The following is a 27,237-nucleotide window of genomic DNA, read 5'->3' as shown; positions in this document are numbered from 1 at the left end:
AATATACGGTAAAACTATTTTGCCTGCATAGTTTACGCCTTAAGAAAAAAAAAAAAAAAAAACGCAATTTGCCATTTTTTCGTCACCTTGTCCCCCATATATAACCCAAAAATGGTACTTATAAAAACTACTATTCATTCCGCAAAAAACAAGCCCTCGTACAGCTCTGTGGATGGAAATTTTAAAAAGTTATGGCTGTCAGAAAATGGTGATGCAAAGAACATTTTATCGCTGTAATCATATTGACTCGCAGAATAAGGACGTCAAGTCACACAGTGAACACCGTAATATTAAAACCCAAAAAAATCTTGGTGGGATTATGGATTTTTATTTTTTTTCCGTTTTACCCTACAAAGAATTTGTTTCCCCATTTTCCAATAGAAGATATGGTAAATAAAATGGTGCCATTAAAACCACAACTTGTCCTGCACATGGCTATGTGAATAGAAAATGTAAAAACATACGTCTCTTGGAATGTGGGCAGGAAAAAAACGAAAATGCAGAAACAATAATGGGCTTTGTCCTGAAGGTTTTAAATCTCTGCTCATTCTGATCTCAGTAGCTGCATTGCCAGTTTCACTGGTGACAGCCATCCCTGTGTGTACATAGGTCGCTGTCAGTCACTGATAATACCGCCCACCTGGCTCCTGAGCACAGAATGTTTTATGGAATCTCTTCCCACAAAACATCAATCTGCTCAGCTCCTCCTGCTCTATAACATGCTGCCTGCAGATTGCACTGCATTTCATGGTGACAGGTCCTCTTTGAGGTAGTTTGTTTAATAAATTACTTCAAAAATGAATCCTCTAATTCTCCTATGTATCATGATGTCAAATATGTGTACATTGTGTAACGACGATGTCGCTATAGCACCAAAGACCCTCTTATTGTTCAGGTGTCGCCCTCCCTCAGCTTTAGATGCAGCCTCAGTACAGGGTTGCTAATAAAGTACAGTAGCAAAGGCACAAAAGTAGATATGATAGTCCAGAACAGATAAATAGTAGCCAGGGTGGTAGTCAGTGGTGTAGCAGATATTCTGTATGCCTGAGCACTTGGTGCCCATTACAAAACCTTTCATGTCATGTCTTTAAAAAAATATATAATTGTGGTTTTGGAAATTTGTGCGTTTTTTATTTATCTTTCCCAATTTTTTTTTTTTTTTACGTTATAAAAAAAAAACTATGGGGGTCCAGATTAGCAGGGAAGGGAATTCTGTGTTCCCCGCTGTCCCCTTAGGCTACATGCAAACGGCAGTGAAAAAAGTCAGTTAATGTCCGTTTTGTATCAGTTTTTCATGTATGTTAAAAACGGACATGAAAAATGGATGAATTTGATTTGCAGTTATTTCTAGACCCACCCTTCTGAGAACACCCACAGGATGCTAGGCCCCCAGCTAAAATGATTTCCCCCATACTGTAGGATTTTTTTTTTTTTTTTTTACTGCTTCCAGCTTTACTAATGCCCCCAATGTAGGCCCCATTTCAAATAATGTCCCCCATAGTGTAGAATTTTTTTTATTTTTAATGTCCCCATTTTTAATAATGCCCCCAGGTTAATAGACACTGTTTTATCTTTGCTGTGTTTGTCTCCTAGGATGAAAAAGTTAGGAGCTGACTTTTTTAGCGTGTAGCCCGTAAGTTTATATTTGCAGCTCTTAGAACAGTCTGTATAGATGTAAGAGGCGCAGCTTCCCGGTCCACGCTGCTCAGCTGCCCTGCCTTGAAGGAGCGCATTTTTTTAGGCTTTCATATTTATTCCACTGCACCTGTGAAGAAGTCCCGGGAGGGGCGTCCTCAATGTGCATGTTGTGACTGGCTGCTGATTATCATTCTATCCCTATCTGATCCTAGGGACGCTTGTTCCAACAATGTAGCTGGCACTGAACTGGTTAAAAGGAGTGAGCCGCACAGAGCTAGGAATGGATCCAGAATTCTGGGCAGATTCGTTTCATCTGTAGAGGTCGGGGCTCCTTTTTTAAAAAATAAAAAAATAAATCGACAAAAAGAGAACTTGCATATCCATACCCTATAATAGTGGCCTAGCAAATTACAACTTTGCTTAAAAAAAAGGCAGGCTTCATACGGCCACGGAGGAATAAAAATACATATTTATGACTTTAATCTACTGCAGTGTGAACAGAAGAAAGGGATATTTAAACTGAGGGAGGAAAAATTCTGCCCTACATTTGTACGGTCAATGTGATGCCAGCGCTATAAGGCGCGAACGATACGGATTGGCTCAGGGTGCGTTCAGTGAAACTTGCGCCATTTTGCAAGCAAGTTCAGTCAGTTTTGTCTGCGATTGCATTCAGTTCAGTTTTTTCTGCGCGAGTGCAATCCATTTTGATGTGTTTTTCACGCGCGTGATAAAAACTGAAGGTTTATAAACAACGTCTCTTAGCAACCATCAGTGAAAAATGCATTGCATCCAGATTACATTCTATGGGGCCCTGAATGGGTCAGGATTCAGTGCGGGTGCTATGCGTTCACTTCACGTATCACACCCGCGCAGAGAACTCGCTCGTGCGAAACGGACATAATAGTAAGGTGCTGTGCAGGGTCTGACTCGTGCCCGGCGCTGTACGGCAGCAGGTTAAAAGGGTTTTCTGGGAGTAGCATAGGATAGGTCATCAATATCAGATCAGTGGGGGGTCCAACACCCGGCACCCCAACTGATCCCCTGTTTGAACTGCAAGCTTTTTCACTGTCCAGCGACCAGTGCGATGACTTTAGTCACTGAAGTGCATTACCAGTTACAGCCATATGTGTGAGTAGTGGCGTCTGTGACCCTGGTTTGGACCAGCAATGTAAAATCCTGGAAAACTCCTTTTAGGATGGGTTCACAAATAGGTTTTTGCTGGCAGTTTTCTGCATGTTCGCGTTTTTTTTTTTTTTAGTGCCTTTACTTGCTGTACAAACACCAGCTACAGATGTTAGTAGAAGGTCTATGGGAAATAAGAGGTGCCCACACAAGTTTTTGTTCATTAGGTGGTGTTTTTTGTCATTATGGTATCTTTTCAAAAATGCAGCTTGCTGGCTCTTGGGTGTTTCCCTCTAGGCATTTTGACATCACCTTCTCTATAGGGAAAAACTGCCATAAACGCTAGTGGGCAAACAAACTGTTTTCAAAAACCCCACAAGAGAATGCACCTGGTATTCTGGCTTTTTAAAAAAAAAAAAAAAAGTCCCCTTAAAAATTGCCAGTGCAAATTTGTGTGTGTAGGGACCACTAATCTCTGGTTCCTCCTGTTATTTAAAGGGGTTATCCTATGACTAATGTAAAAAATTAAAATCAGTATATCATATAGTACATGACAATCTTTCTAACAAAGCTAGAACCAGTCCTGTGCCACACATTAATTCAAGTATAGGCAGTGGGTGCCGGCGGCGGTATCGCATACCGCTGCTTATACTTAAATGAATGTGTTTTATATTCATTATTGGCGCAGTGGCCACAGTCCCTCCCCTCTTCCTCCCTGCTATTTCCCTATTGGTGGCAGCGGCAGCCGCGTCACAGTGGGTAGGGAGGGACTGCCTCCTTCTCCACTGTGCTAGTGAACAGAACATGGCGCGCACTGAGAGCGGCGCGTGCCATGTTCTCTAACTGATACTAGGCTGCGCAGCCTAGTATCGGTAAATAGTAAGACCCGGTATCGTATCGATCCGGTATTGATACTGATACTTTGATACCCGGTGCAACCCCACCATGTACATTATAGTAGAGCGGTGCTCTAGCCATACCTGTACATGTTGGAATTCTGGATAGTTACCTATACGTATGCAATATTCCTTGTGCATTTACGTGGATACTGTAATATAAATCTGTGTTATTTAATAGTTTTACTGCAGAGAGAAATAGGACGATCAACCCCTCCTGGGTGATTGATTTAACGCCACACGTGGGACGGTGCACGTAATCCAAACCGCCTCGGCTTGGATAATCCAATAGTCAAGTACATCGGCAGCTCTTCCTAAAACCCTTGGTAAATTTATTGGGTCATATTAAAGTCCATAGAAAGGTGGATTCAACGCCTACGCATTTCAGACAGTCTCCTCCTCTCATATGACCACATATTACATTGCTTCATGCCATGACTAAGGAGGGCAGGAGACTTTCCAAAATGCATAGGAGTTAAATGCACTTTTCTGTGGACTGTACTTTTTTTTTTTTTATGTGACCCAATAAGTTTACCAAGGATTTTAGGACAAGTTGCTGGTGTACTTTTTTTATGGGGTAATTTAAAGGGGTTGTCTCAATTCAGCAAGTGGCATTTATCATGTAGACGAAGTTACTACAAGGCACTTACTAATGTATTGTGATTGTCCATGTTGCCTCCTTTGATTCATTTTTCCATCACATTATACACTGCTCATTTCCAGGGATTATTGCCACCACTGCAGCGCAGATACAAGGTGACCAAGACAGGATCTGCTGCGCATGCGTGCCTCCCACGGTCCTGGCCATCAGGTGTCCGGGAAGCTTCAGGTCTCTAGGGCATACCGTTCCTGAGATATATTCCCAAAAAATTACCTGCATTAGCCAATAGTAGTCTGGAAGTCTTTCTCTTCATATCCCAACTGCCATACACACGGTCACATGTCCCTTATCAGCCAATAGAAGCTCGCAGACCCTTAGTCTCCACATACACACAATTTTACACCAGGTTTCCATAACAACCCAGCCATTTTTCTTCACTGCTGTAGGTCAGCTTTAAAAGGGCAGGGCGCTGTGGAGGTCACAGTTAAGGGGGCAGGGGCCACTATTAAAGGGGCAGGCACTGTAGAGGTCACTAAGGGGGGCGGGCACTTTGGAGGTCACTGTTAAGGGGGCAGGGGCCACTATTAAAGGAGCAGCTGCTGTGGAGGTCACTGTTAAGGCAGGGTACTGTAAGGTCACTGTTAAGGGAGCGGGGTACTGTGGAGGTCACTGTTAAGGTGGCAGGGAACAGTGGAGGTCACAGATAAGGTGACTGTCCCCTATGGAGTTCATTGTTAAAGGGTGGGGTTATGTACAGATCATTAAGGGGCGTGCCCCTTACGAGGTCACTGACAAGGGAGTGGGGTGCTATGAAACTCGCTGTTAAAGGGGATAGGCTGCTGTGAAGGTCCTATTTTAAGAAGGTGGGGCACTGTGGGGGGGTCAGTGTTAAGGAGTGGGGCACTGTGGGGGGGTCAGTGTTAAGGAGTGGGGCACTGTGGGGGGGTCAGTGTTAAGGGGTGGGGCACTGTGGGGAGGTCAGTGTTAAGGGGTGGCGGACTGTGGAGTTCACTGTTATGGGGGATACTGTCACACACAAACATTAAATGAAATTACCCGTGCGAAACTGGATCCTTCTGCTAGTAAAATATATTTATTATAAACATTTCCAAATTCCTATAAATGTTAATACAGTAATAACACAATATTGATGGCAGATATTTTTTAAGCTGGTGTTGGTACATTACTACAGACCCTACCCCAACTAGCTTTGACTCCATCTCCACAGCCCTGGGAAAAATGGCCACAATTGTTATAAAATAACAGAAGGAATACTACTCCCCTCTTCAGTCTGCAGTGCAGATTCTCCAGCAGTCCCCTGCTTTCTGACCGTGGTGATCGCTGCAGCCAGTCAGTGGCCTCAGTGGTAATTATCACCACTGAGGGGAGGCAGCTTGGCACATGACCGCTGAGATCACTGACTGCACAAATCACTTGCACACACATCATTGCTGGAAGCTTGTAAAGAAAGTCAGGAGACAGAGCATCTACGCTGGCTCCGCAGGGGATTGAAGGAGTAGGCTTTTTTATTTTTTGGACAACTGCTTGGATTCCATAAATATCGGTCTTGGGGCTGACTTTTTATTTCTTAAAAATCGTAGCAAAAATGTTCTGCCAAGTAATCTGTTTAGTTAGCTATTATGTCCAAACATATAGAGCAGGGATCAACAACCTTCGGCATTCCAGCTGTTGTGAAACTACAATTCCCAGCATGCTCCATTCATTTCTACGAGAGTGCTTAGAAGAGCAGAGCAAATATGCATGCTAGGAGTTATTTTACAACAGCTGGAGTGCCTACCCCTGATATAGAGTATACTTGGTTGTGAGAATATGTATTGTAATGCAGATTATTTTATGTGGTTTTGTTTTTGCTTGAGCAGCAAAAACTTCCAAGATTTTATAGTCTAGGTCAGGCATGCTCAACCTCCGGCCCTCCAGCTGTTGCAAAACTACAACTCCCAGCATGCCTGAACAGCCTACATCTATCAGCCTACAGCAGGGCATGGTGGGAGTTGTAGTTTTACAACAGCTGGAGGGCCGCAGGTTGAGCATTCCTGGTCTAGGTGATTATCACCATGATTTCTGGTCTTATATGGTTGGTACATTCTGATACATTCCATTCTCAGATATATATGGTTTGGTACTCTATGTGGTCTAAACTAGCCTGTTTAATCCATTTTACCTTTATACTGCAGGCACATGAACGTCTAGAAGACACAAAGCTAGAAGCAGTTAGTGACAATAATCTTGAGCTCTTGCACGAAATTCTTGAAGACATTAGTCCATTAGCACATCAAGATAAAAATGTTGAAGAACTTGTTGGCATACTTAAAGAACCCCATTTTAAGGTATGTTTGGTTAAACAGAAGATACATTTGGGGTCATTTAATAAGACCAGCGTTTTAGATGCCAGTCTTAAAGGGACACTGACAGGCCTCCTGAGCATATTTAGCTCTTTATATGCCCTCCTAGGTCTTGTAATAAGTTTCCCATTCATATAAGTATTATCCCTGTGCGCATTGTAAACTGAAAAATAATCTTTATAATCACATGTCAATCAACTGTCCTTTCTGCCCAAGGGGCGTTCTTTGCGCCGCACTTGTGCCCAGCCGTGCCCCAACTGCCGGATCCTTAGACGCCCATCTCATTAGAATTCACTTCGCTGGGCGGTATTTTCCTGTCCCCGGCATTCGGAGATCCCGCGCATGCCCAATACGAAGTTACGGTCATCGGCCTCAATAGCATTATCTGCGCATGCGCCCGGCTCCCTCGCTCGCCTGGGATCACATCGCGCCTGCGTCCCCTATGTTTCTATGAGGCCGCTTTAGCCTCTCCATTCTGCGCCTGCGTAACTGCGCCTGCCGTAACTTCGTATTGGGCATGCCCGGGATCTCCGAATGTTGGGGACCGAAAAATACCGCCCAGCGAAATGAATTCTAATGAGATGGGCGTCTCTAAGGATCCGGCAGTTGGGGCGCGGCTGGGCACAAATGCGGCGCAAAGAACGCCCCTTGGGCAGAAAGGACAGTTGATTGACATGTGATTATAAAGATTATTTTTCACAGTTTACAATGCGCACAGGGATAATACTTATATGAATGGGAAACTTATAACAAGACCTAGGAGGGCATATAAAGAGCTAAATATGCTCAGGAGGCCTGTCAGTGTCCCTTTAATACCCCCATGCGCATGATACGCCTAAGTTATGTAGAGACTCCAGCCTGTACATAACTTAGGCACATCCATCACTGCCCTAAATCTACGCCAGCTTCCTTGCTGGTGTAGATTTAGATCATTTTCTATGCCTAAAACAGGCGTAGAAAATGATGAATGAGACGGGCTGGCCACGCCCCCTTCTTTTAGACCTGGGGTGAGCGGGGAAAGGTCGCGGATTCGACCGAATCTGCTACAGATATACGCCAAAAATTGGCATATATCGAATAATAAATGACCCCTAATATTTCATAGATAGAAAATGATGCCATGTCTGAATAAGAGCTCATGCGCACGACCATGGTTTTTTTCTGCGTCCGATCCGCATTCTTCAGACTCGTTCACTTCAGTGGGGCTGCAAAAGAAGCGGACAGCACACCGTGTGCTGTCTGCTTCCGTATTTCCAATCCACGGCCCTGAAAAAAAAAAAAGAACATGTCCTATGTCTGTTTTGTGGACAAGGATAGGACAGTTCTACAGAGCTCAAGACATTCTGATCTGCAAAATGTACACGACCAGTATCCATGTTTCTCGCCCATATTCATTGGGGGACACAGAAACCGTGGGTATAGCTATGTCCTCTAGGAGGCGTTGACACTAGGCAGAACTTATTAGCCCCTCTGACGGCAGCTATACCCCCTCCAGCCTGGAGAAGGAGCTTCAGTTTTTTCTAGTGTCAATAGGAGGCAAGACCTTCCTGCTCTGCAGGGTGGCTTCCCTGAAGATTTTTTATTTTAGTTATTTTTTTTTTTCCCCCCTCTTCTTTCAGGTGGGAAACGGTGGTCGCCCAGCCTCCCTGTTTTCCCGGGGGAGCATGCCAGTGCTGGTCCGCCACACTGCCTTCTCCCCCACAAGAAGACAAGATGGACCAGGGCAGCCCAGCTCCCCTGCATCCCGCCAGCCAAGGGGTCACCTACGTCCGACAAAGAGAAGACCCTCCCGCCATACCAAACTCCTGCCACTCCGGTGCCAGCTGCTGAGGAGGTGACCCTGCTGGAAAAGGTGACCTTATGGGGGCCCACTTAGGGAGGAGGAAGATAAGGTAAGTACATGGGACTAGGTGAGTATGTTTAACCCTCTCCCTCCCTCCCTTCCTTTTTGGCCAAGCATCGGGCTCCCTCTTCCCCCTCCCTCCTTGGCCAGACACCGGGCTTCATTTATCCTAGCCCAGTTTCCTGTTGGCATTCCCTTCCCTCCCCCTCTGTGCTGACGGTACACGGGCACATAGGGGGTTAATGGCCATGTCTCCCGCAGGCATTGTTAGAAACAGCTGGCGGCCGTGCACACCGCTGTGGTCCGGATGCAGGGAGGGAAGCGGAGGAAGCTTCCCGCTCCCCAGCGCCATAATCCACCCTTGGGAGCGGGCGCCAGCGCGCCACTCCAGAAGGGTAACGCCAACAGTGTGTCCGGGCACCGATAAATTTAGGCCCCAGCTTCACTCCGGCCCGCGCTGCGTTCTCCCCCTGCCTGTGTGCGCGCAAGCGGGCACATTTCTCATGGCACAACAGGCCTCTCTGTGCTCCGGCCGACCGGCAGTAAATTCCGGTCGGCCGTGTCCCATAACTTTAGGCCCCGGCTTTGCTGCCTACTAGGCTGCAACTTTCATCCCCGGGGAGGGGGGCGGTCTGGCGCAAATTCTTCTCGCCTTGCTTCCCCTCCCCCAGTAGCTCACAGAGCCCCGCCCTCGGTCCTCAAGGCAGTTAACCCTTCCTGGCCAGCCATCTCTTGAGGCTGGCACAGGATTATATGGTTTTCTATCTGCAGTGCAATTGGCTTTAATGTTGAGGAATTTAACTCCTCTGCCTCCTGTCCAATTGAGGCTGGGCATCCCTCAGTCATCGCAGGACCGCCCTGTCTGTGTCAGACTGGGCCCGTGTCCTATTACGAACAGAGGAGGTCTCTTCAGTTTCCCAATCCACCCTCCTGGGTTGTTTGGTCGAAATCCAATGGTGGACATCAGGACCTTCCCAATCACCCTCCTGAGTCGTTTAGTTGATAAAGCGCTGCCTGCGCAATCCAATGTTGGACATCCAGACCTTCCCAATCACCCTCCGGGGTAGTTTTGGTTGATAAGCACCACCTGCGCAATCCAATAGTGGACATCTGAACCTTCCCAATCACCCTCCTGGGTCGTTTGTTTGATAAGCACCGCCTGCGCAATCCAATGGTCGATCTCCGGACCTTCCCAATCCATCCTCCAGGGTCCTTTGGTTGATAAAGCACTGCCTGTGCAATCCAATGGAGGACCTCTGAAAGTTCCCAATACACCCTCCGGGGTCGTTAGGTTGATGTAGCGGAATTGCTTTTCCACTGGGGAGACTACTTACAGTATACATTAGCCTCTTCCATAGGTGGAGTTATGGCATTATCAACGGTTTCAGTGTTTACCGTATGCATTACCCCCTTATGTAGGTGGAGTAATGGCACTCCTACCGGGTATAGGACTCTCCATTTGCCTTACCCCTTCCGTAAGTGGCGTATTCTCTCTACCATTGGACTCTGTTCCGGCTGTGGGCATTAATGCATTACCATCCTTCATGGTGGAGTACTTGCACTACCACTGGGTGCAGTGCTTGCCGTAGGCATTACCCCCTTCCATTGGTGGGATAATTACACTACTGTTGGACTCTGTTCTGACTGTTGTGCTACCCCTTCCTTCATCGGAGTATTGCCCTACCACTAGGTACTTTTTCATCAGTCGCATGGCCATCAGTATGCTTCCGGTTACATTGCCCCCTTCCACTAGTGATCCACTAACGTGGGGAATAAGTACACATCTTGAAAGCTGCACTTTAACTACGCCACGGCTCTAGATGCCTTAGTTTCTTCTACAAGTGGGACGTAGTCAGTATTCATACACGCTGGTGCCCTGTACTCTTCATCTAGTGGTATATGGGTGCCGCCAGTGGATACTGTGGTTTGTTCCACATTGTATCTTTTCCTTCGGTGCTGGTTTGGGGCATGAATATGACAACCTCTCTCCTCTCAGGGGGTTACCCAGCAACACTTATGTGTCCTAGTGTCCCCCATGTCCATGTTCCTCCACTGTTCCAATATGTGTCCTCAACAATATGTAGTGCGTACACCATGGCACATAATATTGTAATTACGTTCCAGGAGTCGAGTGTTTCACTGACTCTATATTCTCTGTCAACCATTCCTGATGTGGAAAGTGGTTATGCTGGCACTCTGGTCTAGCTACAGCAGCGTGTTCTCCTCCGCAGGTGCAGATATTACGTTAGTCCTAGCGTTCATGGTTGCTGCAGTGGGGCAGCCCTCATCAAGTAGGGGTTCTACCCTGACGCTGGCTTTGGTGGTTGTTCCTGTTCAACGCCCTTACCAGGTGGAGTGTTTAAGATTAGCCCTACTTCCCTGGGGCAGTATGGTACCATGGCTTCTACTGGATATCCTCAAGCCTCCCCCTCAGTTTTGTGTGGCGGGGCATGCTGCGGCTCCTACGGTACGAGGATCCTGGCGTAGCCATTACATACTCTGGACATCAATCACCAAGGGGGAACGCGCAGCTCTGCGGTAATGCAGGAATCTGCCCAGATCTTACGGTGGGTGGAGACCCATGTACCAGCAATTTCAGCAATCTACATCCCGGGTGTGGAGAACTGGACTGCGGACTTCCTCAGCAGGACGGCGATCGACGTACGTGGATTTGATGGCCTTGAGACTCAATCGACATCTTCCCACTTTTCTCTCCCGAGCAAGGGATCCGGAAGCGTGTGGCGTGGACGCCCTGATCTCCCCTTGGCAAGGGTTCTCCCTCCTTGCGTGTTTCCCCCCTTTCCTCTCCTACCCAGGGTTCTACGCAAGATCAGGATGGAGGGCATTCTGACAATCCTAGTCGCTACGGATTGGTCTGTCGCTCGTGGTACGCCGACCTCGTTCTCCTTTTCGGAGACGTCCCTTGGTCACTCAGAGACTACCTTCTTTCGCAGGGTCCGGTATGCCATCAGCATTTAAGGTCTCTTCGTTTGACGGCGTGGCTATTGAAACCGCCATTCTGATGCAAAGAGGCTTTTTGGTGGACGTCATCCGCACTATGATTCAGGCCAGGAATCCTGCATCGTTCAGGATCTATAACAGGACCTGGAGTTTCTTCCTTTGCTTCTGTGGAGGCCGGAACATTCCCCCACTTAGTTTTTCTCTTCCCACGACCCTATCCTCTCTCCAATCAGGATTGGACCTTTGTTAGCCCTTAGCTCCTTGAAGGGTCAGGTGTCGGCGCTTCTATCTTTTTCCAGCGCACTCTGGGGCCCATAGAAACCTTCCTTCAGGGAGTGGCACATATGGCTCCTCCGTACCGTCCTCCTTTCCCGCCTTGGGATCTGAATTTAGTCCTTTCAGCGCTCCAAACTTCTCCCTTTATGCCCCGGCGGGAGATTCCACTCAGACTCCTGTCCTGGAAGGTAGTTTTTCTTGTGGCTATCACATTCATCAGACGGGTGTCCGAGTTGTCGGCGCTCTCTTGCAGAGAACCCTTCCTGGTTCTTCACAAAGATAAAGCGGTTCTCCGGCCCGTTCCTTCCTTTCTCCCAAAGGTGGTCTCTAACTTCCATATCAATGGAGGCAATTGTCTTTCCCTCATTGTGTCCCTCTCCTTCACACTCTAGGCAAAGGGAGTTACACCATTTGGACTTTATCTGGGCTCTAAAGATTTCTTTGGCAGCCTCCAATTCCTTCTGGCGTACGGGCTCCCTTTTTGTCATCCCGGAGGGTCCTCGTAAGGGATTGGCAGCCTCCATGGTGGCAATTGCACGCTGGATTCGGTCTGCAATTGCTGAAGCATACTGCACCCGGGGTAGGGTTCCGCCCTTAGGTGACACGGCTCACTCCACCAGAGTGGTGGGCACTTCTTGGGCTCGGAGGAATCACGCTTCGGCTGCGCAGTTGTGCAAGGCGGCTTCTGGTACTCCTTACACACTTTCGTTAAGTTCTACAGGGTGCATACTTATGCATCGGCTGATGCTGCCTTGGGCCGCATGGTCTTGCAGGTGGCAGTTTCTTAGATGCCTGCAGGGGTGCTTGCTTCCATGGGTCTGTGGTTTTTCCCTCCCTTTGGACTGCTTTTGGACGTCCCACGGTTTCTGTGTCCCCCCAATAAATATGGGTGAGAAAACGAGATTTTTGTATAACTTACCAATAAAATCTTTCTCGCTCTTCAGTGGGGGACACAGCACCCACCCAGTATTGTTGTTCAGCCGCAGTTGCTGGATAGAACCCCGTTGGGTCCTTGGCATGGTTGGTGTTCCATGTTTATTTTATTGGTTATCTTGCTTCTCCTTCTGCTTGTACACAAACTGAAGCTCCTTCTCCAAGCTGGAGGGGGTATAGCTGCCGTCAGAGGGGCTAACAACTTCTGCCTAGTGTCAACGCCTCCTAGAGGACATGGCTATACCCACGGTTTCTGTGTCCCCCAATGAGATTTTACTGGTGAGTTATACAAAAATCTTGTTTTTGCGGATGCACAATAATGGCTACGGCCGTGTGCATGAGCCCTAAGATATTGAGGTGCTAGATTTTTGATTTAATTGACCAGTGCTGCAACTGGAAACCTCATTTAAAATGAACCTATCCGGTAATTTCCGCTCCCCTGTCTAAGAGCAGGATACGATAGAGGGAGAGAAGCGGAGCTTTGTTATATACATATTTGTATGATTTGTAGAAGGATTTCTGAGTAAAAAGCTGAATAATCCCTCACAGGAATTAGAGAGAGCTGTCAATCACTGCTCCTAAGCTTAGAAAGGGCAATGATTTAAATGAATAAAATTCAAAATGATTCTGAATCTTTTCCCATAATTCTATATATCAGTCTGCTCTAAAACATGCTGCCCTCATCTAGGCCTGCATGTTAGATGCAACATGGTCCCTTTTTAAAGAGCAACCATGTTAAGGCTACTTTCACACTAGCGTTCGGAGCGGATCCGTCTGATGTTTCATCAGACGGATCCGCTCCTATAATGCAGACGTTTGCATCCGTTCAGAACGGATCCGTCTGCATTATAACTTAGAAAATTTTCTAAGTCTGAAAGTAGCCTGAGCGGATCCGTTCAGACTTTACATTGAAAGTCAATGGGGAACGGATCCGCTTGAAGATTGGGCCATATGGTGTCATCTTCAAGCGGATCCGTCCCCATTGACTTCCATTATAAGTCTGGACGGATCCGCTCGCCTCCGCACGGCCAGGCGGACACCCGAACGCTGCAAGCAGCGTTCAGGTGTCCGCTCTCTGAGCGGAGAGGAGGCTGAGCGCTGGCAGGCGGATGCATTCTCAGCGGATCCGCCTCCACTGAGAATGCATTAGAGCTGAACGGCTGCGTTCAGGACCGCTCGTGAGCCCCTTCAAACGGAACTCACGAGCGGACACCTGAACGCAGGTGTGAAAGTAGCCTAAATTGTTTTGTCATCTTGTTGCAGCAGTAATATTCAAAAGCATTGTCAAATCCATGTTAATTGATAAGGCCATAAAAAAATAAGTTCATTGCTGACAAAATCTTTCTTTTCAGAGTCTTTTAGAAGCCCATGATATAGTTGCATCAAAATGCTATGACTCTCCCCCTTCAAGTCCTGAAATCAATTCTGCATTGAATAATCAAATGGCGCCAGTCGATGCCATCCGCATGGTTGGCATTCACAAAAGAGCTGGAGAACCTTTGGTAAGCCATCTGTTTATTATATGTGCAGCTAAATTGAATGTAGCCAGTGAATGCCACGTTCTGTATTGTGTAGCATTTGTCATTTGCTTCTATGATTCCGTTATGGTTTATTTTCCTCCTAATTTCATAGTAAATAATAAAGTGCAAGTGCACTGAAAATCCGCACAAAAGAAATTGACAAACTGCGGATTTAAAAACGTTGACTGTATCGGATATTATGGTGCGGTCTTGTTTTTCCGGTTTCACCATTCTCTTATATTATGACAGTTTGGCAGGAGGAAAATCTGAAACTGGGTAGAGAAGGATTTGCAGCTGCACGTATCTTGTGTCTGTATTGCATCTTAGTCATTTTTATGTTTGTGAGATAAATGTGATGATTGTTCACTGGGTGTATGGCATCATGTACAAAGCAACAGCAAACCAAGGAAACGAATGAGTAGATGGAAGGGTCTACAATACAAAATGTTTACTGGACCAAGACAATATCTCATCAGCTGCGGAGATCTACACTATAGACAATTGTCACTGCAGATTCTGAGAAATTGTGACGTCAACCTCTGCCTAATAGTGCTTGATTGTGTATAGAGATTCGCTGCCTGTATGGCATTCTTATATAGCCACACGTCTATCTGTACCCAGAGATGACCCCATCTCCAGAGAAGTAAATGGACCACTGCTGACTACAGAGTGATCATTGTCCCCATAGGTTGTCTGACCAGCCACATTATCCAGGAAGTAGACTTTACTGCAAAGGCCAATAACTAAATGATAACCAAAGAATGTGATATATAAAAATGGTGGTAATATGAACACAATTAAATGTGTTGCCCCACAAAGCAAGTGGACCCATTTTTCACAATTGGAACTGTATTAAAAAAAAAAGTATATGAGCATCTCATTTCATGCTCCAATGCTCCTCCTTGCCCTGCACAGTATCGCGCAGGGCAAGGGCTTGTTTGTTTACAATGGCACACTGCTAGGCAGAGGCTTCCGCCTAGCAGTGTTCCCGGTAACATCACCGGCTTTGATGGGCGGGCTTTAGCACGGCCCTAGCCATTTTACAGTCTAGTGCAATGCTAAAGCCCACCCATTAGTGCTGGTGATGTCACCAGGCTTACTGCTAGGCGGAAGCCTCCGCCTAGCTTTACCCATGGAGAGCCTGGTACGTCACCGGATCTCCAGAAAATGCCTTTGCCCTGCGCAATTTAGCGCAGGGCAGGGGAAAGCATCGGAACATAAAATGCTCCGATGCTCATATCAGGGAGGCTGAGTGGGGGAGAAGGGGATATGTCCAGGTTCTGAACCCCGACAACCCCTTTAAGTGGGTTGTCCCACCATAAGAACTAATTCCCTATATACAGGATCAGTGAGGTCTGACCTCAGACCCCATCTGATCAGAAGAAGGGGCTTCTGTGTCCCTGGGGAGAGTGGAGTGATGGGTCACACACGGGTGCTACCACTCAATTCATCTCTGGGGAAGCCCCAGAGATAGCAGAGTGCTGTACTGTGCTTATCTTCTGCAGTCTCATAGCGCTAAATAGTGGTCATGTGTGACCATCGCTCCATTCGGGTACTCAGGGGCTGCTTCCTCTGGATCAGTGAAGGTCCCAGTTTTTGAACTCTACTTATCTGATGTCATCACCTATCTGGATAGCTAATACGTTGTTCAGGTGGGACAACACCTTTAAATTGGCACACTGTGCAGCTACCCTGAAAATCTACCAAATCTATCTAGCTAGCCTGGACGCATTAATCCTGAAGGTGTTGTCTACCTCAGTGGTGCCACCACCGGTCCGCGGCCCAGGAATGGGCACTGCATGATTGTTTGCCGGGCCGCGGCAATACAGACGAGGAGAAATGCAGGAGCCGGCAATCTCCATACCAGTATGACAATCCCCCACACAGCTGCTTCCAGCCAATCCCAGTGCTTTTTTTCATGTACACCTAATGTGAGAGCAGCGCTAACAGGCCCTCTGATTGGTTAGTGGTAAGACAAATGCTGATTGGCTATAAATGGATTGGGGGTGGGGCTTAGCGCAGTCGGAAGTGTAGTGTTTTCAGGTTAGTGGGCTGGGCCTACCTGCAGTGCATGACCCTGTGTGCTGTGTGGGCCCTAGCTGCTGTCTTGGGGTTGTCACTGTTACTGCCTGAGGTAGGTGATGCTTGGTGTTTGCATCATACAATAAGTTAGTTAAAGAAGCAACCTATGGCCTTAAGTGCACTACAAAGCCCAGCAAGCCCTCAGCTATTTATGCCATGCAGACACTGAATACATATTGTATGGGGGGGATTGTTGCCCCATGCAGTATAATGTCACCATTTGGTCCGCCCCATGCAGTATAATGTCACCATTTGGCCCGCCCCATGCAGTATAATGTCACCATTTGGCCCGCCCCATGCAGTATAATGTCACCATTTGGTCCGCCCCATGCAGTATAATGTCACCATTTGGCCCGCCCCATGCAGTATAATGTCACCATTTGGCCCGCCCCATGCAGTATAATGTCACCATTTGGCCCGCCCCATGCAGTATAATGTCACCATTTGGTCCGCCCCATGCAGTATAATGTCACCATTTGGTCCGCCCCATGCAGTATAATGTCACCATTTGGCCCGCCCCATGCAGTATAATGTCACCATTTGGCCCGCCCCATGCAGTATAATGTCACCATTTGGCCCGCCCCATGCAGTATAATGTCACCTTGTCCCCAGCCGCCTTATACATAGTGTTATATATTTTAATATGCACCTTGTGTTTTGTTATGTGCGTGAATCAGTCAGTGCCGACCAGATCCCCCCTTGTCTTGCATGAAACTGGTCCTTGGTGCAAAAAAGGTTGGGGACCACTGGTCTACCTGACTATTCAGTGGAAGGAATTCGAAGGCAGCGATGCAGCAATAGGTGGACAATGAAAGAGTGGTACATGCAAGGCATTATGAGGCCTGTACTACAGCCTCGCTAGTGCCATCATGTACACCTCTTCTGACTCCCTCACACAGTCCCTCCTGGTTTGCGCTGCATGGAGGGATAAATATAGTTAGAAAAAAATAAAAATTAATGCAGTTTATATATTTAAAGTTCCTGTGAACATTTGCACCTCTTTGTGAGCTTTGGAAGCAATTTGTGTGATGGGACAATCCCTTAAACGAAAATGAAATTGCTAAAGAATCTAGTATTGGTATATGGGTTTTCATTTTTAGTATCCTTGTGTTAATGTATACATCATGTGTGGTTTTGTATTGGGAGGGCAAAGGGCTGTGGTTTGGGTCATAGTGACAATTTTGCAGTTTAAAGGGTTATTTGCATCTTTGCCATTTGAGGGGGATATGCCCCCCAGTGTCTAATAGGTGCGGGTGCCACCTCTAGGACCCGAACCTATACTTAGACTGGAGTCCGCAAAATCCCTGAGGGCGCATTCACGGCAGTCCTCCATTTAGTCCTGTGGAAGCGCCGAAATAGCCAACTGGATGTCTCGGCTATTTTCGGAAGTCCCATTGAAATGAATGGGAGGCGGGCTGCACAAGTGCGGCCACCACTCCATTCACTTCCATTGGGCTGACAGAAATAACTGAGCCAGTGCTCAACTAGTGCCGCGGTCATAGAAATGAATGGAGGACTGGGATTTTGCAGACTCCGTTCTAAGCATAGGTGGGACCTGCACCTATAAGACATTGGGGGCATATCCTAGAGATATGCCCCAATGTCTGAGATAAATAACCCTTTATCTTATATATTTTTCTTTACCCCCCATCCGTTTTATTCCTTTAATGTAATAATAGCACAGATTTAAAAGAACTGGGTAACTGAAAGATTTTCATGTTTAAAGAGGACCCGTCACCGCTCCTGACATGTCTGTTTTAGTAGCTTCAGTCATTCCCTATTGATTCTGAAGCATCTATTCTTATGTCTGTATGTTGTGCCGTTCCTTTATTATTTCTACTAGAAGTTATGACCGAATTGCCATTAGCCTTCAGTAAGGGTACAGAGGGGAGGTAACCAGTTGGGGGAAGGGGGGGGGGGGGTACCTGCACAGACTCGCTCTATCCAATCAGTGCTGACATTTTCAGACTGTGCAGGTACACCCCCCAACTGGTTACCTCCCCTCTGTACCCTTACTGAAGGCTAATGGCAATTCGTTCATAACTTCTAGTAGAAATAATAAAGGAACGGCACAACATACAGACATAAGACTAGATGCTTCAGAATCAATGGGGAATGACTGAAGCTACTAAAACAGACATGTCAGGAGCGGTGACGGGTCCTCTTTAACATGTATGGTTTGGAGGTGGATGTGGTCATGCATGCTCTGTGGTTTGGTATGGCAACGTTTTTATTCCATGTGTCCACCAAAACATTTATTTATTTATTTGTCTGCCTGTACACAATTCATTTCTGCAGTGGGATCCACATTCTGATCACCGCAAACGTCAGGCAATACTTGTGCATAGTACTTGAAACCACATGTATAGGTGCAGGCCAGTAAATAGCAGATCACACTTTTGCATCATGTACAGACAGCCTAAAAACACCTTGGAGGACGCCTTAACCTTTTTTATCTCTAAAAGGTTATGATCACACAATAGATTTTTTAAATTTGCCTCCAAAATTTGGCACATTTCTTTTTTTTTTTTCTTTTTTCTTTCTTGTTTTAGTTTTTTTTTTTTTTCTTAACCAATGGGTGTTTACTTCAGTGCGTTCAGCTTGTGGTTTTTGCCATGGATCCATACCAAGAACCACACAAACAAAACTTGCATTGTAGACACATACAGAGCGGTTTCTTGACGCTTGTCATTTGTTTCAATGGGAGATTTAACATTGATTCTGCCCCAAGATAGGGCATGCTGCTTCTTTTTTCCATGTGGAAAAAAAAGCAAGTGCTGCTTTCCATTTGATGTAAATGGGAGACTGTTTGGAGATGGTTTTTGGAGCTGATTTTTGAGGCGGAAATGTGTCAAAATCGCTGCCAAAAAACTGTGTGAACTGTCCCTTATAATTGGTGTAGGAGCCCCAGTTACTGAAGGAAATTGTCACATTCAGGGCTATGCTGAGCCTGGTAATTCCCTGTGGTTGTCAACAGTGGCCAAGTGATGCCTATCTATAAAAATGTTTTTTACTTAAAATAAATATATATATATATATATATATATATATATATACACACACACATACTGTTCTAAATGATTGTCATTGCAGCTCAAAAGCTACCACTGATTGGGCTATATAAGGCTACTTTCACACCTGCGTTAAGTGCGGATCCGTCTGGTATCTGCACAGACGGATCCGCACCTATAAATGCAAACGATGGTATCCGTTCAGAACGGATCCGTCTGCATGCTATGTAAAAAAAAGTCTAAGTCTAATTGTTAGTCAGATGGATCCGTCCTGACTTTACATTGAAAGTCAATGGGGGACGGATCCGTTTGCAATTGCACCATAATGTGTCAACGTAAAACGGATCCGTCCCTATTGACTTACATTGTAAGTCAGGACGGATCCGTTTGGCTCTGCACGCCCAGGCGGATACACCAAAACGCTGCAAGCAGCGTCTTGGTGTTCGTCTCCAGAGCGGAATGGAGGTGGAACGGAGCCAAACTGATGCATTCTGAATGGATCCGCGTCCATTCAGAATGCATTGGGGCTAAACTGATCCATTTGGGGCCGCTTGTGAGAGCCTTGAAACGGATCTCACAGGCGGACACCGAAGCGCTGGTGTGAAAGTAGCCTAAGGGTATATGTTGTACATCCACCATGTATGTATTTATTTCTTTTTCTTTTTTTTTCTTTTCAGGGTGTGACATTTAAAGTAGAAAATCATAACTTGGTTATTGCAAGGATTCTCCATGGCGGGATGATCGATCGGCAAGGTCTTCTCCATGTGGGCGACATCATTAAGGAAGTAAATGGTCATGAAGTGGGAAACAATCCGAAAGAACTGCAAGAGTTGCTGAAGAGTATTAGTGGTAGTGTTACTTTAAAGATCCTTCCAAGTTATAAAGATGCAGTAACTCCCCAACAGGTAAGTGTCATCTGCCAACCATGGTGCGCTGGATTTGTCCTGATAGCAAGGACTGTTACCAGGGAGAGCGTGGATTCCGTTATTAACACCCGGTTTTCTTCTTAGGTTTTTGTGAAGTGTCATTTTGATTACAACCCATTTAATGATAATTTGATTCCCTGCAAAGAAGCTGGATTAAAATTTTCCAAAGGAGAAATTCTGCATATTGTTAATAGGGAGGACCCAAACTGGTGGCAGGTAGGTACCAAAAAAGTTGTAAAAAAAAAAAAAACATTCTGGTGAGTCCTTGAAGGGTGTATTTGAAGTGAGTTTGTACATTGGAGTTGCTATGTGCACCTGCGCTGCATGAAAATAGTGCACAGCAATAATTCATTTTGCACAACTGCAATGTTGCTCCTTGTTCAGTTAAAGTACAGCTAAGGAATACCAGGCATGGAGTTAGACAATTTTAAAAAGTAGAACTTCATAAAAGTGATTACTCTGAAATCTCGGCCAGCTTTTCATTCCATTTCTGACGGTGGCATGTGAAGGCGCAGTTCTCAAAAAGTGAGAAAATTCTGCACAAAACCTTGCATGCGACAACAGACATTTCCATGCCCAAGAAGTGGCGTACCAGATTTGATGAATTTACAAACATTTTAGGAAACTGTACAACTCACAAAAATATACTTTTCTCATCCGTCTCATTGTGGGACACAGGCCTTGACCATGGGTATAGCTGTTGCCACTAGGTGGCGGACGCTAAGCACACAAAGTGTAAGCTCCTCCCTCTTCAGCTATATCCCTTCCTGCAGGGACCAAGCTAATCAGTTTTAGCTTAGTGTCTGTAGGGGGCAGACCGTTGCAGGTCTGCTAGTTACTAATTTTGTCTTTTATTTTATTTTTCCCCTTCTAGCTGGAAGCGTCAGGCAGTCTTTTAAACAGCCTGCACTCCCAACCAGGAGACGGGAGACCAGGGGGTCATCCAAATTCCCTGCTCGTTCCCGCTCTCCGGAAGATCTCCCGCCAGCAATCGCATCACCACGGCTGCCCCAGCGAAAGTCCCCTCTGTTTCCGGTGTGGTGTTCCTCACCAAGGGGCCGCACATCGAAGGTGGTGATCCGGCTGGAGCCAGGGGGCAGAAGATTTTGGACAGGTGAGTAGGAGCAGTGCTCCCCTCCACCCTCCCTCCAGTACCCCGGCCAGTATCCCCTCCTCCCCACGTGTGGATTTGGGCAGCAATCTCCTTTTAAAGGGTTAATTTACCTGGGACGCTGGTGCAGCAAGGGGGTGGCTGCCTTCTTTGTACACGCCGCGCGTTTGCTGCGGCTTCCCATGCGGACGGCGTCATCTGGAGTGCATCGGGAGAGGAGGGGGAGGAGTTTACTCCCCTGAGCGCCGCTTCCAAGTCGGCGCATCTGTTCTGGGGCAGCCGGGGCTAATGTTAATGGATGCGGCCTATTCATGCAGGGTTCCCCCCTCCCCCCCATGGCTTATTGTCCCTGGTCAGTATCGGAGACGGCCGGGGATGGGGGCGTGGCATGAAAGTGAGGGGGCGTGGCCTGAGTGGATGGACGGGCGCTGGAGCCGGCAGCATTTATTATTATTTTTTTGGGGTAGTGGGGGGGATTTTTTAAGCTCCTGGCTGGAAATGAGGATTTGACTGGCGTTTGGAGGGACACAGGCTGGGTAAGTGTTGTTTGGCCCTTATTGCAGGGCCTAACCTTCCCCCATTTGACTTATTGAGATGACAGGAGTGTCATTATGTCTGAACCCAGACCCCAGGTCCCGAAGCAGGCGGTCTATTTGGTGCGTAATTTTGCCTGTGCGTCATGTCGCGAAAAGTTTCCATTCCCTCAGTCAGATTCCCTCTGCTTTGCGTGTGTTGTGGACCCATTGCTTCCCGCTGCCCAACCTACGGGAGAACCGGAATGGGATCCCTGTCTAGGGTGGTACAGGAGGTCTCCAATACCAACAAAGCTATTGTGGATATATTGGGGCGTTTGTCGGCAAGGCAGTCCTCCGACCGGTCCGACTCTGGGGATCATGGGGCTTGTGCCCATCGTGGCCGCCCCACAAAATGGGCCAGAACTTCCTCGCCCAAAAGGGGCTCTGTCTCTCCCGTGTCCTCGGCCTCTCCTTCGACACTTCCTCAGTTGAAGAGGCATGTTCCGAGGAGAGAGGGTCAGATGAGGATGTTGTCTCACTGGAGGGTGAGTCGCCCAAACTATCCTCCATGGTGGACAATTTAATTACGGCAGTTATTGAGACGTTGCAGGTTGAGGATCCAGCTCAGTCATCTGCCAGCTCGGGTGTTTCCTTTAGGAAGTCCTGTCATTCGCACAAGTGTTTCCCCAGCCACCAGGAGTTTGATTCCTCTCTCTCCAAGGAGTGGAATTTCCCTAATAAACATTTCATGTTATGTTGCAAAAACACTTGAACATCCTTTTCCGGAGGATTTGACTAAGAAATGGTCGGCTCCACCCATAGTGGACCCTCCAGTTTCCCGCTTGGCTAAACATACTACCTTGCCATGGAAGCCTTGGATGGGGCTTCTTTTTCTGATATCAAAGATAAGAAGCTGGAAGCGTTGATTGCCTCTACATGGGTGAGCAAGGCTATGGGAGAGTGGGCAAGTAATTTTTTTGGACGCTACAGGTGGTAAGAGCACCCATTTACCACAGAACAGGGGGCGGTCTAATAAGTCAAAAAAGCGGAAGCCTTTTTTTTTCCGTCCCTTTCAGAGTTTTTACAGCCCCAAGAGGGCGTCCGACAAGTCTGCCACGGATCGGAAGCGCAAACCTTCCTCCAACCCGCGCCCTTCCTGGCGTTCCCGTCTACAGGGCTCCAAGTCCTTTAACCCTAAAAGCTCCGCTGCATGACGGGTGGCTCCCGGCGCCCTCTGTTCGGGTAGGACGCCAGCTTCGTGTGTTTCGTCATGTTTTGCTGGCTTACGTCTCGGATACGTGGGTAAGGGAGGTCATTGCAGAGGACTACAAGCTGTACTTCAAGTCCTCCCCTCCGTCCCGTTTTTTTTGGTCGTCTCCTCCGGCCTTCCCTGCAGCCGCAGATTTTCTTTTTCTGCCAATTCACATGCTGCAGCAGCAAGGTGTGATTGTTCCGGTTCCTGCGCAAGACCATTTTCAGGGGTTTTACTTCAATCTGTTTGTGGTTCCCAAAAAAGAGGGGACGGTCCGTCCCGTTCTGGACTTCAAGGCACGCAACAGTTTCCTTCGCGTCTGCAGATTCCGGATGGAGTCACTGAGGTCGGTCATTGCGTCCATGGGAGTACCGGTCCTCGATAGACATCAAGGACGGTTATCTTCATGTGCCCATATGCGTCAGTCATCAGAGGTTTCTCCGGTTGGTAGTGGGTCCATTTTACTACCAGTTTGTGGCCCTCCCGTTCAGCCTAGCCATGGCTCCCAGGGTCTTTACGAAGGTTCTGGCGGCAGTCATGGCCCCGCTCTATGCCAGGGGGATCGGGACGATCCCGTACTTAGACGATATCCTGGTGAAGGGTCCGTCGTTCCAGGGGACGGCGGGCAGCTTGAACATTGTTCTAGACACCCTGGAGCGCTTCAGATGGATCCTGAACAGGCAGAAGTCTTGTCTTTATCCATCTCAGCGGTTGACTTATCTGGCCATGGTACTGGACACTTGTCAGGCCAAGGTGTTCTTGTCTCAAGAAAAACTATCCGCTCTTCGTCTGCAGATTCTTCCCTATGCTTAATTCCATACCAGAATGCTTCAGCGAGCCATTCTGTCCAGCTGGGATTGCTCCCCAGCCTCCTTGAATCGGCCAATGCATTTCCTTGCCCCAGTGCGCTGTGCCTTCAGATGGTGGATGGTCTCTCTGCGACATTGGGCCGACCATCTCACAGGTTGTCCGGTGCGGGTGCAGTCTGACAACTCCACGGCGGTGGCATACGTCAATCACCAGGGCAGCACCCGGAGCCAGGCAGTCATGGCGAAGATGGCGCTGATTCTCAGCTGGGCGGAGAAACATGTTCCGGCACTGTCGGCAGTTCACATATCCGGCGTTGACAGCTGGATCGCGGACTTCCTCAGACGGGAGTGTCTAGATCCCGGCGAGTGGGCCCTTCACCCGCAGGTCTTTTGGGACATTGCGAGCGGTGGCGTCAGCCTCGTGTGGATCTCATGGCTTCACGCTTCAACATCAAGGTTGAGGACTTTGTTGTGCGGTCCAGGGACCCCATGGCCCTGGCATGCGACGCGCTGGTGATGCCGTGGAGTCGGTTCACGTTTCCTTACATGTTCCCGCCTCTTCCTATCATTCCGCGTCTTCTCCGGAAGATCAGGTCCGAGGGACTGCCCGTCATTCTTGTGGCCCCAGAATGGCCGCGCAGGGTGTGGCACGCGTCCCTAGTCGCCATTCTCGCCGACGAACCTTGGCGTCTTCCGCTCCGGGAGGACCTGCTGTCGCAGGGGCCGATTTTCCAGCCGAGCTTAGGGTCGATACATTTAACGGCATAACTGTTGAAGCCGCTGTACTGAAAGCTCGTGGGTTTTCGGATGCGGTGGTTCAGACCATGATTCGGGCCAGAAAGCCGGTGTCTTCCAGAATCTACCACCGGACCTGGTAGTCCTACTTTAGTTGGTGCGAACGGCGACAGCTGTCTCCTATTCGTTTTTCTTTGCCCCGACTTTTGGCTTTACTGCAGTCTGGCATGGACTTGGAGCTGGCTCTCAGCTCCCTCAAAGGGCAAGTGTCTGCTCTCTCCATTCTTTTTCAGCGCAATTTTGCTTTCGGCGTTTCGAACTTTTCTGCAGGGGGTGGCGAATGCTGCGCCCCCTTTCTGTCGGATCCTTGGGATCTTAATCTAGTGCTCAACGCTCTCCAATCTTCTCCATTTTGAGCCTTTGCAGCAGGTATCGCTGCGCTTCCTGTCTTATAAGGTGGCTTTTTTTTGGGTGCAATTACTTCGGTAGAGTGTCGGAACTCACAGCTCTGTCATGTCGGTCGCCCTTCCTGATACTCCATCATAGGGTTGTTGTGGGTATCGAAATTTCGATACCCAATCTATACTTTTGTCCCGGTATCGATACGATACCAGGATTTCCATTTTTTCGATACTGGGCTGCGCTTCTGTGCAGTCTAGTATCTCTGAACATGAGCGCGCTGCTGTCGGCGCGCTCATGTTCTCTCAGCAGCACTGGGAGAAGGAAGCTGTCCTCCCTCCCCCTGTGCTGCTGCCACCAATGAACAGGGAGAGGGGCGGAGGAGGGGCGGGCGCACTGCGCCCACCAATGATACGACTTTTCCTACACAGAGCGGCGCCCAGCGATGTCCCAGCACTTACTATTAGTCCTGGGCGTCGCTCCGTTCACCCGCAGTGCCCCATTACTGTCTCCTCTCCTGCTCCATATGCTGATTACTATCGGAGCGATGGGGAGGAGACATCAGCTTCACTAGTGGGCGTTCCTTCTCCCTGGCTGTAGCGCTGTCCAATCGCAGCGCAGGAAGAAGGAACGCCCACTAGTGAAGCTGATGTCTCCTCCCCATCGCTCCGATAGTAATCAGCATGTGGAGCAGGAGAGGAGACAGTAATGGGGCACTGCGGGTGAACGGAGCGGCGCCCAGGACTAATAGTAAGTGCTGGGACATCGCTGGGCGCTGCTCTGTGTAGCCTAATACTTTAAAGTCTGGAGTCTGGACCCAGGAAAAGTAGTCTAACACATAATACTGGAGGCGGGTGCCGGCAGCAGAATCGCATTGCCGGCACCCTGCCTCTGACAGGGAGCTGCGATCAGCGGCAGTTAACCCCTCTACCGCTGATCTGCCAGTACCCGCCTCCTGTAATTATCATTGGTGGCACAGAGCGCCCCCCCCCCCCTCAACCCCCCCCAGCCCATTAAAATCATGCGCCGGCCCCTCTCAACCCCCCAGTATTAAAATCATTGGTGGCAGTGGCCACAGGGTCCTCTCCCCTCCCCCTCATTGGTGGTGCAGTGGCAGCTTCTGATCGGAGCCCCAGCAGTGTAAGCCTGGGGCTCCGATCGGTTACCATGGCAGCCAGGACGCTACTGAAGTCCTGGCTGCCATGGTAACATCCCTGGTAACATCCCTGATGCTGTGTGCACAAAGCACAGAGCAGCAGGGATAGTGTGAAGTCCTATTCACCCTGATAGAGCTCTATCAGGGTGAATAGGACAAGGGATGAAAAAAAAATCCCAGGTTCTAGCCCCTAAGGGGGGAAATAGTTATTAAATAAAAAGTGTAAAAAAAAATATGAAGTATAAATCACCCCCTTTTCCCAATTTCACATATAAAATGTATAAATAATAAACATATTACATATCACCACGTCAGAAAAGTCCAAACTATTAAAATATTTTTTTAAAAAATCTATGCGGTGAACGCCGGAACAGAAAAAAATAAATAAAAACTGCGCGATTCGCCATTTTTTAAAATGCGGAATGCACGTGGCTTTTTTGGTTTTATTTTTTTTTGCATGGTATCGAGTATCGCAATACTTTTTCATGGTATCGAAACAGAATCAAAAATTTGGTATCGCAACAACTCTTCTCCATCAGCCCTGTGCAGTCCTTCTGGCCGAAGGTGGTGTTGACATTCCATCTAAATAAGGAGATTTTTCTTCCTTCATTTTGTCCGGACCCGTCTCATCCTTGAGAACAGTCGTTCCATACTCTGGATCTGGTGCGTGCAGTGCGTATCTATCTGTCCTAGACGGCATCTTTCAGGTGGACGGATTTCCTGTTCGTGATTCCAGAGGGGCCGAGACGAGGGCTGGCAGCGTCAAAGACTTCCATTTCCAGATGGATTTGTTTGGCTATTGTGGAAGCGTACCGCGTTAAGGACCGGGTGACTGCTCTTTCGGCTCTGGCAGTGGGGGCCTCTTGGGCGGTGCATCACTGGGCTTTGGCCCTTCAGGTGTGCAAGGCGGTGACCTGGTCGTCTTTGCATACTTTTTCCAAGTTTTACAGGGTGCACACCTTTTGCATCTTCTGACGCTTCTTTGGGGCGTAGAGTTTTGCAGACAGCGGTTCTCTGACAGGGGGGTTGAAGTTAAGGCCACCCTCAGGGACTGCTCTGGAACGTCCCATGGCCAAGGCCTGTGTCCC

At 47.9% G+C, this 27,237-nt stretch overlaps 1 protein-coding gene across 2 annotated transcripts in view; it reads left to right on the top strand.

The window, feature by feature from the left end:
* PALS2 (protein associated with LIN7 2, MAGUK family member) overlaps positions 1 to 27,237 on the top strand; it is a 147,705-nt gene that overhangs the window by 32,707 nt on the left and 87,761 nt on the right. For both annotated transcript variants that reach the window (XM_040433636.1, XM_040433637.1), the window contains exons 3-6: positions 6,453 to 6,605; positions 13,986 to 14,135; positions 19,924 to 20,151; positions 20,257 to 20,388. In XM_040433636.1, the coding sequence (XP_040289570.1) occupies positions 6,453 to 6,605; positions 13,986 to 14,135; positions 19,924 to 20,151; positions 20,257 to 20,388 (663 nt within the window). The remainder of the gene's footprint in view (positions 1 to 6,452; positions 6,606 to 13,985; positions 14,136 to 19,923; positions 20,152 to 20,256; positions 20,389 to 27,237) is intronic.

The sequence above is a fragment of the Bufo bufo genome, chromosome 5, assembly GCF_905171765.1.
Source record: "Bufo bufo chromosome 5, aBufBuf1.1, whole genome shotgun sequence".
In the NCBI taxonomy this organism is placed as follows: domain Eukaryota; kingdom Metazoa; phylum Chordata; class Amphibia; order Anura; family Bufonidae; genus Bufo; species Bufo bufo.
The sequence above is the reverse complement of the archived record's forward strand: the minus strand, read 5'-3'. Positions and strand labels throughout refer to the sequence as shown.